Source organism: Acomys minous, assembly GCF_964271855.1.
Source record: "Acomys minous genome assembly, chromosome: 8".
In the NCBI taxonomy this organism is placed as follows: Eukaryota; Metazoa; Chordata; class Mammalia; order Rodentia; family Muridae; genus Acomys; species Acomys minous.
The window spans coordinates 33446981-33464069 of record NC_140489.1 but is presented as its reverse complement, the minus strand read 5'-3'; the positions used below and the strand labels follow the sequence as shown (position 1 = coordinate 33464069).

At 45.6% G+C, this 17089-nt stretch overlaps 1 protein-coding gene across 2 annotated transcripts; it reads left to right on the top strand.

Moving 5' to 3' along the window:
- The first annotated feature begins 1371 nt into the window (after positions 1-1371).
- Positions 1372-11444, top strand: ACOT6 (acyl-CoA thioesterase 6). 2 transcript variants are annotated; one of them, XM_084792127.1, is made up of 3 exons: positions 1374-2352; positions 6412-6614; positions 10146-11444. In XM_084792127.1, exons 1-3 carry the CDS (start codon positions 1896-1898, stop codon positions 10752-10754), a joined length of 1269 nt encoding a protein of 422 aa, XP_084648253.1. In that variant the 5' UTR covers positions 1374-1895; the 3' UTR covers positions 10755-11444. The 2 variants fall into 2 exon arrangements, with proteins under 2 accessions (XP_084648254.1, XP_084648253.1); XM_084792128.1 differs by lacking the exons at positions 6412-6614; positions 10146-11444 and adding an exon at positions 5080-5197 and having other exon boundaries at positions 1372-2352.
- The last annotated feature ends 5645 nt before the right edge of the window (positions 11445-17089 follow it).

The following is a 17089-nucleotide window of genomic DNA, read 5'->3' as shown; positions in this document are numbered from 1 at the left end:
ATATGTGCAGTAAACACTGAACTCCTTCCCAGATCTAGCCAAGGGATAGAACATTCTCTACAGATGAGTGAAGAGTGGGGACTGACTTTCACATGAACTCTGGTGCCCCATATTTGACCATGTCCCCTGGATGGGGAGGCCTGGTGCCACTCAGAGGAAGGATAGCAGGCTACCAAGAAGAGACTTGGTACTCTATGATTATATACAGGGGGAGGAGATCCCCCTCAGTCACAGTCATAGGGGAGGGGAATAGGGTGAAAGTGGGAGGGAGGGAGGAATGGGAGGATACAAAGGATGGGATAACAATTGAGATGCAATCTGAATGAATAAATAAAGTTTTTTAAATCCCGGGTGAAGCCAAGAACTGACGGTGCACACCGTTAATCCTAGCATTCGGGAGGTGGATCTCTGAATTCGAGGATGCCTGGTCTACAGAGCAAGGACAGCCAGAGAAACACAGAGAAACCCTGTCTCAAGTGAGGAGGGGAGGGGGCAGGCATGTGGGAGCGCATGCCTTTAATCCCAGCACTTGGGAGGCGGAGCCAGGTGGATCTCTGTGAGTTCCAGGCCAGCCTGGTCTCCAGGACACCCAGGAATATTCACAGAGAAACCTTGTCTTGAAAAACAAAACAAAGCATAAGGAGAGAGAGAGAGAGAGAGAGAGAGAGAGAGAGAGAGAGAGAGAGAGAGAAAGAAGGTTCTAGGCGAACCCGTGAATGGAGTTGTAGAATCCTAATATCTTCCTTCCTTCCTAACTTGTGATATGGACATAGGTGGCCCTCACCTTGCCATCCGGTATTACCACCAGAGGCTTCTAAGCATGGAACCTTCAGATCTTGCAGAAGATCTAAACATTTTCTCTTCATAAATTAATACCCTGGAATATCTCGTTGCAGTAAGGTAAGTCTGACTAAAACATCTATCTTTGGGAAAGAATGTCAGGTGCAGAAGAGTTGCTCCTAGGGTCCGAGGGTGAGAGATTTCACTTATGGATCTTGTGCACGGATGGACTTGCCTGCACGCTTGTGTGTACAAATCCCCCGCACACAGGAGATCCATTCTTTTCATATGTGAGTTTGCTATGTTTTCATAGTGTCTCTCAAAACTTGGGTGGCAGTTTTGTTTTGTTTTGTTTTGTTAAGGCAGGGTTTCTCTGTGCAGCCTTGGCTGTCCTGAACTCGCTCTGTAGACCAGGTTGGCCGCCAACTGCCTCCCGCGTGCTGAGATGAAAAGGTGTGCACTCTATCATTGTGCGGTAGAAGTTCCATAAAGAGAATTCCATGCTGGTCAGTGGTGTGGGTCACAGCAAGAGTGGGTTATCTCTAATTTTCTCTGATGAGTTTGACCTTTTTTTCTTGCATACTTTGTTTGTTTAAAACTAGATCTCTCTATGTACCCCAGGTTAGCTTTGAGTTAAATTAATCCGCCTGTTTCTGAGTCATTACACCCAAATCTGAGAATTCGCTTTCCTCCCTTGGATGACACGTGACCAAAAATGCCGCTCCCCCCACCCCCATCCCCCAATTTGGACTTCCCAAATGTCAAAACCGTAAGACATAAATCTCTGCTCTTTATAAGGTATCTTACCCTAGGTATTTCCCTGGAGTAGGAAAAAAAATTAAAATAAAAGTAATGCAGTATTTAAAGCTGTTTCTTTTTATAGAAAGCTGCTAGTGAATCCACGCAAGGGCTGGACTTTGCTACGATCTTATTCACCTAGTGTCACCAACAGTCCTCAATACCACGTGGACAGAATCCTCTTGCCGGGCTCAGCCCCAATGCTACTCTGACCTCCACCGTACACCCGGCAGACATCAGGCACACAAGTCAGGAACCCCAGGTCGGCTCCACAGCAGGCCAGGCTCCGCCCTCCAGCCTCTGAGCTCAAGGCCTCCATGGCCGCGACGCTGAGCCTGGAGCCCGCCGGCCGCAGCTGCTGGGACGAGCCGCTGAGCATCTCCGTGCGCGGCCTGGCCCCAGAGCAGCCCGTCACGCTGCGCGCAGCCCTGCGCGATGAGAACGGCGCGCTCTTCAGAGCCCACGCGCGCTACCGCGCCGATGCCCACGGAGAGCTGGACCTGGCGCGCGCGCCCGCGCTGGGCGGCAGCTTCGCGGGGCTCGAGCCCATGGGGCTGCTCTGGGCCTTGGAGCCCGAACAGCCTTTGCGGCGTCTGGTCAAGCGCGACGTGCAGACGCCCTTCGTGGTGGAGCTGGAGGTGCTGGAGGGACACGAGCCCGAGGGCGGGCGGCAGCTGGCGAAGGCGGTGCACGAGCGTCACTTCATGGCCCCTGGGGTGAGGCGCGTGCCCGTGCGCGAGGGCCGGGTGCGCGCCACGCTCTTCCTGCCTCCAGGTGAGCAGCACTTTTGTCCTGTGCTCAAAATCTAGTCTTGTTTCTGGTCCTCAATAGACCGCTTGCCTGTAGGACAATCGGATAATTGTGTAACTTCAGTAACTTTATACCCTCTCTCCTAAGCATGTCGATTTTTTTTTTTTTGGTTGGTTGGTTTGATTTCAAGACAGGGTTTGTGTAGCCCTGGCTGTCCTGGGACTTGCTCTGTAGAGCAGCCTGGCCTGGAACTCAGAGATCGCCTGTCTCTGTCTCTGTACTGGGATTAAAACTGTGCACCACTACCACCACCTGGTTTCTCAATCGTTTTAAATGGTAAATTTCTACCACGTCTCATTCCCTTAAAAGGCACCGTGAATCCCTCAGCTATAAACTGAAGAGAACGGTCAACTTACATTGATTAAAATCCACTAAATGCCAGCCACACTGGTGCGTCTTAAGTACCGATATAATCAATACCTTATGCCTGTAGTAAGAGTCACTTTTGCCTCCTATCACATGAAACTTTCAAAGAGCCTTAAACCTACAAATTAAGACAATGTTCCTAATCATTAAAGCCAGTGTGAATATTCCTGGCAGACCGCCCCCTACCAAAACATGCTCTTGCTGAGGAGGGTGATTTTTCCTCCTCCATGAAGACATTTGGCAATATCTGCAGAGATTTTTTTTGTTTGTTTGTCAAAGATGAAGGCAGGAACACACATACGCACACCTTTAATCCCAGCAATTGGGAGACATAGGTAGGTAGATCTCTCCGTGTTTGAGGCCAACTTAATCTAAAGGCAAGTTCCAGGATAGTCAGGGCTACAAAGAAGAACCCTGTCTCAAAAAAAAAAAAGAAAAAAGAAAAAAGAAAAAAAAGAAAGAAAGAAAGAGTCAAGAGCTGGCATTTAACTTATAGAAGCCAGCTGGGCAGGATTCAGGGGTCTGTTGGCCAGCCAGTTTAGCCTGCCAGTGAGCTCCAAGGTTAGAACCAGGCTTGAAAAACAAGGCAAAGAACTGTTGAGGAAGATATCCAATATTGACCTTTGGCCTCTCCACACTCGCACACAAGCACTTACATATACAAAACACACACATACACAAATGGATACTGTGCTGATGTTGGCAAATCCTGGTCTAAGAAAAATAGGGTGCAGTCTATATAAAAAACAGTGGCAGCCGGGCGTGGTGGCGCACACCTTTAATCTCAGCACTCGGGAGGCAGAGGCAGATAGATCACTGTGAGTTTGAGGCCAGCCTGGTCTACAAAGCGAGTCCCGGACAGCCAAGGCTACACAGAGAAACTGTCTCGAAAAAAAAAAAACACAAAAAACAGTGGCAATACGGTCCCTGCCACACCCCTTCCAGCCACAGAAAAGTCACTGCAAAATATAGAATTTTGAAACTACGTCTGGCAATTGCTGCACAAAGTAAGAGAATGTGCCTCATTTTTCTAGCTCTTGGGCACTTTCTAACCTTCACTAGCGGCTGCTTGGTACAGTGGGAATGCCTATGGCTGGCACTGGGTCCTACTCTATTTCTCAGTCTTTGTTTCTAGAAACTTCCACAGAACTTTAGTAGAAGCTCTGCAAATCACCATGACTAATTCAGTCATCCAGAAAGGCTATTTAGCCTAGTCCCTGCTCTATTGCTCTGAAGAGACACCATGACCAAAGCAACTCTTATGAAAGAGAGCATTTAACAATGGGGGCTGGAGAGCGTTCAACTGGGGATTAGAGAGTGTTTGACTGGGGGCTGGCTTCCAACTGCAGAAGTTTAGTCCAGGATCATCATGGTGAAGAACATAGCAGCCTGCAAGCAGTAGCTGAGAGCTACGTTCTGATCTGTAGGCAGATCGAGCAACGCCAGGCCTCCTGTGGCCCACTCCCAATGACACACTTCCTCCAACAAGGCCACACCCCCTGATCCTTCTCAAATAGTGCCACTCCCTGATGACTAAGTACATGGGCCTATGGAGAGGCCATTCTTGTTCAAACCACCACAGTGTTATGAAGGTGTTCATTAAGAACAAGCAAATTGAATTATTCAGGCCTGGTGGCCCACACCTATAATCCCAGCACTCAGGGAGGCAGAGGCAGGTGGACCAGCCTGGTCTACGAAGCAAGTTTAGGACAGCCAAGGCTACACAAAGAAACCCTGACTTGAAAATAAAACAAACAAACAAACAAACAAACAAACAAAAAAACCCTCCACTGCCTCAAAAAAAACAGAAACAAAAACAACAACAACAACAAAAAACCAAAACAAAAACGCACAAGCAAACAGCATGATACACAAGTAAATTAATTAAGTAGTATGGTGGTACATAGTTGAAATCTGGCACTCGGGAGATGGAGGTAGGAAGGATCAAGAGCCAAGATCCCGTGTTACAAAGCAGGTTTGAAAACAAAAAAAACAAAAAAACAAAAACAAAAACAAAAAAACAAAGCAGGTTTGAGCATAGTATGTACTATACGAGACTTAGTCTTAAAGAACAAGAGTGAAATGAAGAAAGGGAAAAAAGAGAATAAGAAAAGGAAAAAAATCCAGAAAACGTCATTGTCCTCTGTATGGCCAGTGGTGCTTTGAATGAGCAGGGCCTCTAGAGGCTTATATATTTGATTAGTTTCCCCCACCTCTGTTGATAGAACTGTTTGGGAAGGATTAGGAGGCGTGGCCTTGTTGAAAGACATGTGTCCCTGGAGTGGCTTTTGAGGTTTCTCAGTTCTCTCTGCCTTGTGCTTGCAGATCAAGATATGAGCTCTCCGCAGCTGCTCCAGCCCCGCCGCTGCCTGCTGCTGTGCCTCCTGCCAACCCCTTGATGGTCATAGACTCTAGCCCTCTGACACCATGAGCTCCAAATTAAATGCGTTCTTTTATTAGTTGTTTTGGTCATGGTGTTTTATCACAGCAATAGAAAAGTAACTGAGACATGGCCTATCAAAATTTTGGGCAAGATGTATAGCCCAATAGAAATTATTCTTGGCCAGGCAGTGGTGGTGCACTTTAATCCCAGCACTTGGGAGGCAGAGGCAGGTGGATCTCTGTGAGTTCAAGACCAGCCTAGTCTACAAAGTGAGTCCAGGACAGCCAGGGCTACATAAAGAAACTGTCTTGAAAAACAAAAACAAACAAACAAAAAGAAATTATTCTTATATTCATAATACAGTGTGGTAGGTAAAAAGAAATTATTCTTATATTCATAATACAGTGTGGTAGGTACTGGTGAAAATATGCTTAAGACTATCTAAATTGAAGTTTGCAAACTAAGAAGTTGAGCAGAAAAAGAAGAAGAGGAGGAGGAGGAGGAAGTTGAGCAGATCGATATCAGGAGAGAGGGAGAACAGTAGAGTCTGCAAAAGAAACAGCATGTACAAATATTCAGGGGCCAAACTAACTTAGCCGAATTAGGATGCCCTTCTTTAAAGGTAGCGCAGCTGACAAGGAGCTGGGAATAACTTCTAGTGGCCCCTAGTGTACCCGAGTGCTTTACAACCGTAAAACATACACAGATATTTTCCAAGGAAACCGACAAAAGTTGTTGGAAGATGTGCATTATTTTAAACTTTATTTGTTATTTTTGTGACACACTAAGGAGGAAAAGGAAAACATTTTGGTAGACTTCTCTTTTCTCTGGAGATTATTAAAACCAAACAAACAAACAAAACAAAAACGAGCCAGACACAGTGGAGCATGCCGGAAGGAAGAGGCAGGCTGATTTCTGTGAGTTTGAGGCCAGCCTGGTCTATATAACGAGCTCCAAACTAGCCAGAGCTACATAGTGAGACCCTGTCTCAAAAAAAACCAAAATAGCCAACCAAGTGCAGTACCACACATCTGTGACTCCCCTGTTAAGAGGCAGAGGCAGAAGGATCAAGGGTTCGAGGCCACCTTATACAATGTAGTAAGACCGTGTTGCCAAACAAAAACACAAAGCAGGAGGGGTTGTGTTTCACAAATGTCTCAGCCACTACACCCTCGACCTCAAAGGCCTTTTCTTGTTGATTGTCAACATCTGAATCCCCAAATGTCTTTTGAGCAGCTCAAGCATTTTGTGATGTGATGCGTGGTGTTCTGCAGGCAAGGACCGGTCCCCTGGCATCATCGACTTGTTTGGTAGTGGCGGTGGCCTGTGTGAGTACAGAGCCAGCCTCCTGGCTGGGCACGGCTTTGCTGTGCTTGCTCTGGCTTATTTCCGATTTGAAGACCTCCCTGAATATTTGAGTGATGTGCGCCTGGAGTACTTTGAAGAAGCCTCGGCCTTTATGCTGCAGCACCCAAAGGTGGGTTCCCGTGGCAGCCTGAGTACAAAGGAGGAGGGTGGAGTGGACTCACGGTAGAGCCAAAAGCCCTACTAGGACACTGGGCATTAGAAAGACGAAGGGAGACCCAAACAGTCCCTCAACAGTTGCTAAGAGTATTTCCTATTTCTGCCCATCTCTCCTGTCTCTTAAGATTTAGCTGTTTCCTTTTGTGACTAACATAACTCCAAAGGCAGCACAACGAGAACTGCCAACTTAGCCCACACCTTGAATCCAGGCACTCGGAAGGCAGAGGCAGGCGGATCACTGTGAGTTCGAGGCCAGCCTGGTCTACAAAGCGAGTCCAGGACAGCCAAGGCTACACAGAGAAACCCTGTCTTGAAAAACCAGGCAGAGGGAGGGAGAGAGAGAGGGAGGGAGGGAGGGAGAGAGGGAGAGAAGGAGAGAGGGAGAGAGAGAGAACTGCCAACTTTGAATTCTCTTCCCACAACTGCCCAGGTACAGCAGCTGGCATCTTGGAGGCTTCCCTTTTCTCATTACTAGCATTAATATAACATTAGTGGCAAAACTTGACTAAAGAGAGATGTCTTTAAGACATTTGGTGATAGCCGGGCGTGGTGGGGCATGCCTTTAATCCCAGCACTTGGGAGGCAGAGGCAGGTGAATCGCTGTGAGTTCGAGGCCAGCCTGGTCTACAAAGTGAGTCTAGGACAGTCAAGGCTACACAGAGAAACCCTGTCTCGAAAAACCAAAAAAAAAAAACCCAAAAAAACAAAAAACACTTGGTGACACTGGAAAAAGGAACAGTACTTTTGTTGATATTAAGGATTCTCATCAGTGCTATTGAGCGTGATAAATATTAATGGACTGGCTAGTTTTATGTCAACTTGACACAGCTTGAGTCATCAGAAGAGGGAAGCCTCAGTTGTGAAAATGCCTCTGTAAGATCAGGATGTAGGCAAGTCTGTAGGACATTTTCTTTCCTTCTTTCCTTTCTTTCTTTCTTTCTTTCTTTTTTTTTTTTTTGTTTGTTTTTTTTATTTTTTGAGACAGAGTTTCTCTATGGACCCCTGGCTGTCCTGGAACTCCCACTGTAGACCAGGCTGCCTTGAACTCAGAGATCTGCCTGCCTCTTTCTCCTGAGTGCTAGGATTGCAGTCACGCACCACTGTACCCAGCAGACAGTTTCTTAATTAGTAATTGATATGAGAGGTTCCAGCCCACTGTGCATGATACCACTCTGGGCTGGTGGTCCTGGGTTCTATTTAAAAAAGAAAAAAAGCAGTCTGAGCAAGCCATGAGGAGCAACTCAGTAATCAGCACTCCTCCATGGCCTCTGCATCAGCTCCTGACTCCAGGTCCCCGCCCTGTTGGGACTCCTGTCCTGACTTCCTTTGATGATGGACAGTGATTTGGAAGTATAATCCAAATAAACCTTTTTTCCCCCAAGTTGCTTTTGGTCATGGTGTTTTTATCACAGTAATGATAACCTTAAAGACAATTACTGTGTTTGTATAAAGTATCTGATAGCAGGAAATTTCTTTAAACTTTTTCTGTAAATATAAGTAAAATGACACTGTTTTAGTTAGGGTTTCTATTGCTGTGAAGAGACACCACGCCCACGGCAACTCCTATAAAGAAAAAGACTTAATTGGGGCTGACTTACAGTTTAGAGGTTTAGTCCATTGTCATCATGGCGGGAAGCATGGCGGCATGCAGGCAGATATGGTGCTGGAGAGGGAGCTCAGAGTTCTACATCTGGATCAGGAGGCAGCAGGAAGAGAGAATAAGCCACTGGGCCTGGCTTTAGCTTCGGAGACCTCAAAGCCCAGCTCCCTGTGACACACTTCCTCCAACAAGGCCACACCTACTCCAATAAAACGGTTGTTTTTAAAACAGTAAAATCCCAATCACTCAATATTACCAATAAAGTCTCAGGATCCAGATGCCGAGGTGAAGACCTGCTGGCTCAGAGAGACAGAGAGAGCACCCAGCTGACCTTCCTACTCAGCCAACATCCCAGAAAGAAAAAAGCCAAAGTCTCTTCTCCTTCTCCACGCTGTCTTAAATACCCTTCAACTCAATGTCCCTCCTTTTTTGTTTACTCAAGGTCAGCTAGTTTCTTAACCTATGGTTAACTTTATTTAATCCTGTGTACAGAAAGCTCTTGGATTAAAGGTGTGTGCTAGGGCTGAGCCACACCCTAATCACCTGCTCACAATAAATAGAAAATTCTTGGATTAAAGGTGTATGTTAGAGCTGAGCCACACCAAAGAAGAAACAGGTTTTTATATGTCGCCACTCCCTGTGAACCCATGGGGGCCATTTTCATCCAAACCACCATAGACACAAACTTTTGCTGTCATCTAAACTTAAGAGTGTGGGACAGTCTAACGTTAAGGGATAAGATGTTTTGTAAGGACTTTAGGATGCTCTAACTTTGTTGACATTCAGGGGAGACTCTTAGCAAAGCTATTAAAACCTAGATGCGATAGGCACGGTAGCATACATCTTTAATTCCAGTGTTTGCGAGGCAGAGGCAGGAGGACCTCTGTGAGTTCAAGGCCAGCCTGGTCTACATAGCCAGTTCCAGGCTAGCCAGATGATCTGGACCTGTGATGGTTTTACTAAGGGGAGATAGGGTCCTAGAAAAACAAGAGGCCAATATACACTGTGTATTTGACCCCTTAAGCCCTGGCAATAGTAGTTTCTGGCCTGGGTCCTTTGTTTTACATTACACGTTATGGTCTGCCTTTGGCTGAACTCTTTTTCCACATGGTGAGGTGTCTGAAGAGTCAAGGAAATTTGTCTACTTGGAACCCAAATGCTCTTAACCACACTTTTGGGGTATAGAGCTTCCATATCTCTGCCTGGCATCTCTGATCATGTGTCCAAGTCCTATGCCTCTTCCCTGGGTTGGCCAGAACACATACACCTAGGCCTTAAACATGTAGACTTCATGTCCACACATAATGAAAGACCTGTAAGGTGCACAAAAGAACCAGTGAGTGGAAAGAGAAGGAGGGTGAGTTAGGATCCTGGACCTAGAGTCCATGACTGGTTCTTCTTGCTACATCAATACAGAACAGGTGAGTTTGAAAGCTTTAAATTGAGCTTGATCTTATAAATGTTTTATGGTGGTATAGTCATCAAGGTAGGAAAAAATATTTAACGGTTTATTCATTAATTTAGCTTGTAAGGGCCTTTATGTATACTCTTGGCCTGGTATTTATTTTTTTATTTTTTATTTTTTATTTTTGGTTTTTCAAGACAGGGTTTCTCTGGGTAGCCTTGGCTGTCCTGGACTCGCATTGTAGACCAGGCTGCTCTGGAACTCACCGGGATCCACCTGCCTCTGCCTCCGAGTGCGCCACCACTGCTCGGAAGCCTGGTCTTTATAAATAGTATATGGTTTATATACTCAGAAATCAATTATTTGTTTATTAGCAGGCATGTTTTTTTTTCTTTATTTGAGACAGGCACTAGAGAATATGAAATCACTACATGCTTTCCACATACAAACTCCACACTTGTTCTGTGTCTCCTCATCAGGTGAAAGGCCCAAATATCGGGCTTCTGGGTTTCTCCAAAGGCGGTGACCTGTCCCTCTCAGTGGCTACCTTCCTGAAGGACAACATCACGGCCACTGTCCTTATCAACGCCTGTGTGGCCAACACAATGGTTCCTCTGTGTTACAAAGATCTTGTTGTTCCTGAGCTTGGCTGTGACCCAACAAAACAAAAGACCATGGCGTCAGGCCTTTTGGATTTGGTGGATATTTGGAACAATCCGCTGGAGGAACCCAACCGCCAAAGTCTTATTCCCTTGGAAAAGGCCCAGGGACCCTTCCTGTTTATTGTGGGCATGGATGACCATAACTGGAAGAGTGAGTTTTATGCTCAGATAGCCTGTGGACGTCTCCAAGCCCATGGGAAAGACCGACCCCAGATAATCTATTACCCAGACACTGGCCACTGTATTGACCCACCGTATTTCCCTCCCTCCGTAGCATCTGTGCACACGACGTTTGGTGTACCAATATTCTACGGCGGTGAGCCAAGTGCTCACTCAAGGGCACAGGTGGATGCCTGGCAACAAATTCAAACTTTCTTCCAAAAATATCTCAGTGGTGAAAAGCCTGTCAAGAGCAGCAAAATGTAACGTTGCAATTATATTGAGAGCTCTAATCTCGCCATGGGGGTTCTTTTTGGACTTCCAGGGTACTGAGGGAGTTTTGTTGTTGTTGTTTTGTTTTGTTCTGTTTTGCTTGTCTCACCTATCCCAGACTGGGCTTACTGTGTAGACAACGATGAGCTTCTGATCTTCCTGCTTCTACCTCTCCAGTCCTGGCGTCACAGTCATACACTACCATGCCTAGTGTTATGTGCTACCAGGGACAAAACCCAGGGCTCTGAGTATGACAGACAAGCATCCGGCGAAAAGCATCTCCAGCTCCCTAAGAAGCTTTCCGTGAGAAGCTCAGCATCCCTGTAAGGGTCCTACTGCACCCTGAGCCTATGAACCAGCTCTTCTTACCGAGTGGGGTCTGCTCTCTCCTCTGAACTTTAACTAATGGCTCTGTTTAACTCTGTGTCTGTAAGACCAGCCTTAGCCTTAGGTAAGAGAATGGAAGAAGTACTTGTCCAATTCCCATTACTGGGCTGTCTCTCATTCTGCTTCTGAGGACTGGTGTGTGCTGCTCTGAAGCCGCGCTTCCCCTCTGAGCCCTAACTGATTTTTATCTGAGTCTTAAGAACCCGCCTGCCGAAGTCACACAATGAATGGATTTGATTCTGCCTGGTTCTTATCAGTTTTTAATGTGCCTTAAATTAACTCACGATTTTACCTTGACCCTAGCCTAGGTGCCCATCAATACACTTCTTATAACTTGATCATCTTGTCTGGATTACCAGTCACCATGTGGTATTTTCCTGTCTAGGAAAAATGTCTTGATGTCAAGATTTTCATGACTATGAAATGTGAGCCAAAGCCTGTGACTTTGGGCACAAAGTTATGCCCACCGAGTCACACTTTCTCCTGTTACTGTCTGCTCTTATTACAACCGAGGAGACTCGTTGCTTCACCCTACTGCAGCTGAAGCATTATCTAGAGTCCTGAGATGCCAAAGTAGAGGGTCTCCCCTGAGCACAAGAAATTTGCCGAGCGGTGGTAGCACATGCCTTTAATCCCAGCACTTGGGAGGCAGAGGCAGGTGGATCTCCGTGAGTTCGAGGCCAGCCTGGTCTACAGATCAAGTTCCGGGACAGCCAAGGCTACATAGAGAAACTCTGTCTCGAAAAAACCAAAAAAAAAAAGAAAAAAAATTCTTCCAAGACTTCAGGATAAATTCCATAGTTTTCTGGGTGTACACGAAACCTCTCACCAAAACCAATAGTCGTTTATTCTAACTGACACAAAGGAAGGCTCCTCAGATGTACTGGCGATGGCCACCTGTGAAACTCACGTTGACTATAATCATTGACCTTGCATTATGATTTTCTATGATGTGACTCCTGGGAGTCTCTGCTCCAGCTCATTCCCAGGCGGACCAGCTTCTGTACAGATCCTTGGGATGATTATATATATATAATGTGTGGTTTTATTTTGTGGATTCAATGCCCTCTCCCTCAAAATCGAAACCTATTCAAGTCACATACCATAAGGGTTTGGGTCTTTTTCCATTAAAAAAAAAGTACTAATACTCGTGCCAGGGATTCCACCCCCCCACCCCCACCCCGCCAAGAATATCCAAAGTGGAGCTGTACAGATGTCTCAGTAAATATAGGCACTTGCTGCCAAAACTGACAATCCGAGTTTGAGCCCAGGACCCACATGGTGGAAGGAGAGACCTAACGCCCACGGGTTATCCTCTGCCCTCCACACACGACACCCGTGTACCCACCCACACCTAAGTAAATGAAGATTAATAAAACTTTAAAAAAAAAATCTATCAACTAAAAACAACCCACCAAAGTCTGTGCCCTCTGCTTAGGGGACTTCCTCTGTATGCTTCTGCTATCACGCCCTGCTGTACGGTAACTCAATTCACATTGAAATGTTTCAGTTTGAACTGTGATGATTTGGGGGGACGGCGGGGCGTCCGAGACAGGGTTTCTCTGTGCAGCCTTGGCTGACCCACGCCGGCCTCGAATTCACAGAGATACGCCTGCCCCTGCCTCCCAAGCACTGGGATTAAGGGCCTGCGTGCGCCACCACCGCCGGGCATGTGATGATCTTTCTTAATCTGAAATCTGCTCCCCCCCCCCCAGAACTTGTCCTAGCACATGGGCCCTTCCACTAAGCAAGTTGCAAATTTAGGGAACAGTGTCCCCTGTTGGCCAGTGAAGGATTTTAGAGACCATGATCGCTTCTATTTGCTCTGAGCGGTAGGCTAAGTATGAGATCTTGTACAAACGTGGCCATGCCAGCCATGTTGCTGTTTGTACAGCCGGACAAACGTGCAAACCCTTGGCCTCAGCTTTCATCATAAAGTCTCAATTTTAAAAATAATCCTGAAAAAAAAAAAAGATAATCCTGAGACAAGCAATCTTTGGTTTTTGGGGTTTTTTTTGTTGTTGTTTTTTCGAGATGGTGTTTCTCTGTGTAGCCTTTGACTGTCCTGGTCTCGCTTTGTAGACCAAGCTGCCCTCTAACTCACAGAGATCCTCCTGCCTCTGCCTCCCGAGTGCTGGGATTAAAGGTATGCACCACCACCGCCTGGCTGAGACAATCTTCACGAACAATCACCGTCAATCACGGACCCTGAGCTATCTACGAAGGCATTGATTAGCAGTGAGGTAGGCACGGACGCCACAGCTGCACCTGGGAGTTGGTTCTCTCTTTCTACTATGTGGCTTGCGGGGATCAAAGTCATCGGGCTTGGCGACAAGCCCCTTTACCTGCTGAGATATCGCCCAGCCCTCACCGTCCTTATTTCATTTTTGAGAATCTCTCACTAAATCTAGAGCTACCCAGTGAGTCCCCCGCACCCAGCACTGCACCGATCCAACCACTAGGTGACGCTAGAGTCCAAGGACAGTCAAATCCTTTGCGCTCTAAGCTCAGCATCTTTTAGCCGGTCCTTGAACATGGTTGAGTGCGTTATAATTTGGGTGTATTGCTGATGCTGTTGTTCTCTGTTTGTTTGTTTTCTCCTTAGAAAAGTCCTTTTTGCTCTGAAAATAAAATGTGTTTTGGATAAATGTGATTTTATCGTTGCGGTTAAAATACGTAATTATTTAGGAGATACATATTGGTTTAGGGAAGTGAATGGTCCACCTAATATCTAAAAGACAAAACAATCAAGGAACTAACTTTATAATTGTCCTTGTTACTGTTATTATTAATTGAGATTTGAGAGAGTGTCTAGTAATGTGGCTGGCCTAAAACTCTCTATAGCCTGTAGATCAGGCTGACCTCAAACTCACAGAGATCTGCTTGTGTCTGTCTCCCAAATTCTGGGATTAAAGGCATGTGACTAAATGCCTGGCAAGAAATTTATTCTACAATAAACCAAAAATACAGTGAGGAGAGGAGCGGTTGTGGTCCACGCCTTTAATTCCAGCACTCAGAGAAGCAGAGGCAGAGGCAGGTGGATCTTTGTAAGTTTGAGGCCAGCCTGGTCTACAGAGTGAGTTCCAGGATATCCAGGACTACACAGAGAAACCCTTGAAAAACAAAAACAAAAACAAAATACAATAAGGAAAAGATGAGGCTTTTTCAATCAAATATCTATAGTGGGAACCATAATCAGAATTATTGACCATGGAAGTTTGATAAAATGATAATTCTAACAATTAATGACTATTGCAACTATTTTGTATAATTGCTAATTATGTTGCACATGACAGGTTTTTTTCTCTTTTGTTCAATATGTACCTTTGCTTAAAAATTAAAGAATTTAAAAAAACATATTTGGTCCAGTTTTCTATCATTTAACATTTTAGTTGTTATAATCAGTCTCTAGGTTTTCTGAATTTTGGAAAACTATTTGAATATTATTTTAAAACTTTCTCTCAACCAGGGTGATGGTGGCACACACCTTTGATCCCAGCACTCAGAAGTAGAGTCAAGCCTGGTATACAGAGTGAATTCCAGGAATGCCAGAGCAGCACAGAGAAACCCTGTCTCAAACAAAGAAACAAAACAAAACCTTTCTTTTACCCAGGCCTGAAATAAATGCAAACTGACACAAAGCCACATTCTCTGGCAAACAACTTTAAGAATCTACTTAATGATTTTTTTAAAAGATTTATTTATTTATTATGTATACAGTGCTCTGCCTGCTTGTACACGTGCATGCCAGAAGAGGGCATCAGATCACATTATAGATGGTTGTGAGCTACCATGTATTGCTGGGAATTGAACTTAGGACCTCTGGAAGAGCAGTTAATGCTCTTAACTGCTGAGCCATCTCTTCAAACCCCCTACTTAATGCTTTTTGCAGGATACAAATAAATAAATAAGTGAAAGAGGGGAAAAAAGAAAAGAAAATCTATTATATAATCTTGTTTCTTATGAGGATGTTTTTAGCCTTAGAAAATCTGAAACTCAAAGTATTTTTAATAGTTTTATTTTGTGAGCGTGTGTGTGTATGTGTGTGTGTGTGTGTGTGTGTGTGTGTTTTGTTTTTTTGAGACAGGGTTTCTCTTTGTAATAGCCCTGGTTGTCCTGGGACTCTCTTTGTAGACCAGGCTGGCCTCGAACTCATAGACATCTGCCTGCCTCTGCCTCCCAAGTGCTGGGATTAAAGGTGTGCGCACTATGCCCACCCAGCTTGTTTTGTTATTTTTGAGACAGGATCGCTCGCTTTCTTGGCTGTCCTGGAGCTCGCTGTATGCGAGGGGCACAGTAAAAAACAAGCAAACAAACAAAACAAAAACCACTGACATGGCTGTCCCACAGTTGAGGGGAAAGTTTTTATTTTAGATAAGAAAAAGAGAATAGCCAGACGCATCAGGGAAGTCTGCCATGCCTTGCTCTCAGCGACAGAGAGAAAAGACAGGGAGAGGAGCGGAGTGACAATTGCCAGGCTTCCGGGAGCAGAGAAGACAGCAAAACAGGCGGGAGAGTCCTGCTGGCTCAGGAGTGAGTGAACCAGCACGGGGATCCGATCTGTTGGAGGCTCGTGTGGGTTTCTAGAGAACCAGATGCCCTTTCTGGAGGTCAGGGACCTGTAGGAGCGGATAAGAAAGTAATGGTTTTTCCTGGCAAACAGAAAACCACTTTAAACAGTTTCTGAGGAACGCTGAATATTCGCCAGGTCAGAGTCCAGCCTGGGCTGGGAGAAGACTGCCATGTTGAGCAGTTAGGACCTGCACTAGCTATGTAGACCAGGCTGGCCCCAAGCTCACAGAGATTCCCCCTTTCCTCTGTCTCCTCAGGGCTGGAATTAAAGGCATGCGCCACATGCCTGGCTCACAGTGTTCTTGACATGAAATGTGTCAAAATATGCTGAATTATCTTGCAGAGACAAGTAAATGTCTGGCAAGATGAAGCTGATATAGTGGTAAATGTATAAAGTGGGGGGTTTCAACACCATACGCATGACCGGATGCGTGGGATGGTTGAGGTTTTTATCATAGCTATGAGGGAGAGTACATCCAGAGGCATCTGGAAGAGTCCAGAACAGGGAGAGAAAGTAGCCGACTAAACATGGCCAGTATACTAAACTGTACACGGAAGGGGGGGGCAACGAAAGAGGAAGAGTAGAGAGGAGGGTGGGCAAGAGAGGGGCCCAAGAGAGCTCAATGCTGAAATGGCAGGGTTATATAGGAGTAAGTAGCTGAAGGAAGGGGGCTAAGGAGATGGCGCAGAGGTTAAGAGCACTGGCTGCTCTTCCTAGAGGTCCTAAGCGCAACTCCCCGCCGACCACAACCATCTACAATGTGATCTGGTGCCCTCTTCTGGCGGGGAGGTGAACATGCAGGTAGAGAGCACTGTATACAAAATAATAAATATCTAGGAACAGTTAGATATTTGTCCAGAGTTTCTTTCGGAGCTGACAGTGAAGCAAGGCATATTCATGGTCAGTTTACTTCTGCATGACAAAGCAAACATAAGTGAGCACGCAGACGGTGCTGATTTATCGACATTTCACTAGGAATATTCATTCCGTAGGGTATAATCAGTTTTTTGGTAAAGTGAATATTGTGCTGGTCACCAGCTGGGTTTAAGGATGGGATTCAAACGTAAACAAAATTGGTAAGGGATTTCAACAGGCAAGGGGGAACTGTAGTTAATAAGGATGGATAATGTGGTGGTCTTTTGAAAAACAGGATTTGGGATATGTTATAAATATGTGGGGTTTGGGGGGGTTCTGTATTTTTTTATTTTTTGGCATTTTGGTTTTTTTGAGACAGAGTTTCTCTGTGTAGCTGTCCTGGACTCACTTGTAGACCAGGCTGGCCTCGAACTCACAGAGATCCGCCCACTTCTGCCTCCCAAGTTCTGGGATTAAAGGCGTGCGCCACCACACCCGGCCCAAAACTTGTTAT

Excerpts from the sequence above, each read along its gene's own strand:
- ACOT6 (XM_084792127.1), top strand. The coding sequence starts at position 1,896 with ATGGCCGCGACGCTGAGCCTGGAGCCCGCCGGCCGCAGCTGCTGGGAC. Across the intron at positions 2,353-6,411 it reads CACGCTCTTCCTGCCTCCAG|GCAAGGACCGGTCCCCTGGC; the intron begins GTGAGCAGCACT and ends GGTGTTCTGCAG. Across the intron at positions 6,615-10,145 it reads TTATGCTGCAGCACCCAAAG|GTGAAAGGCCCAAATATCGG; the intron begins GTGGGTTCCCGT and ends TCTCCTCATCAG.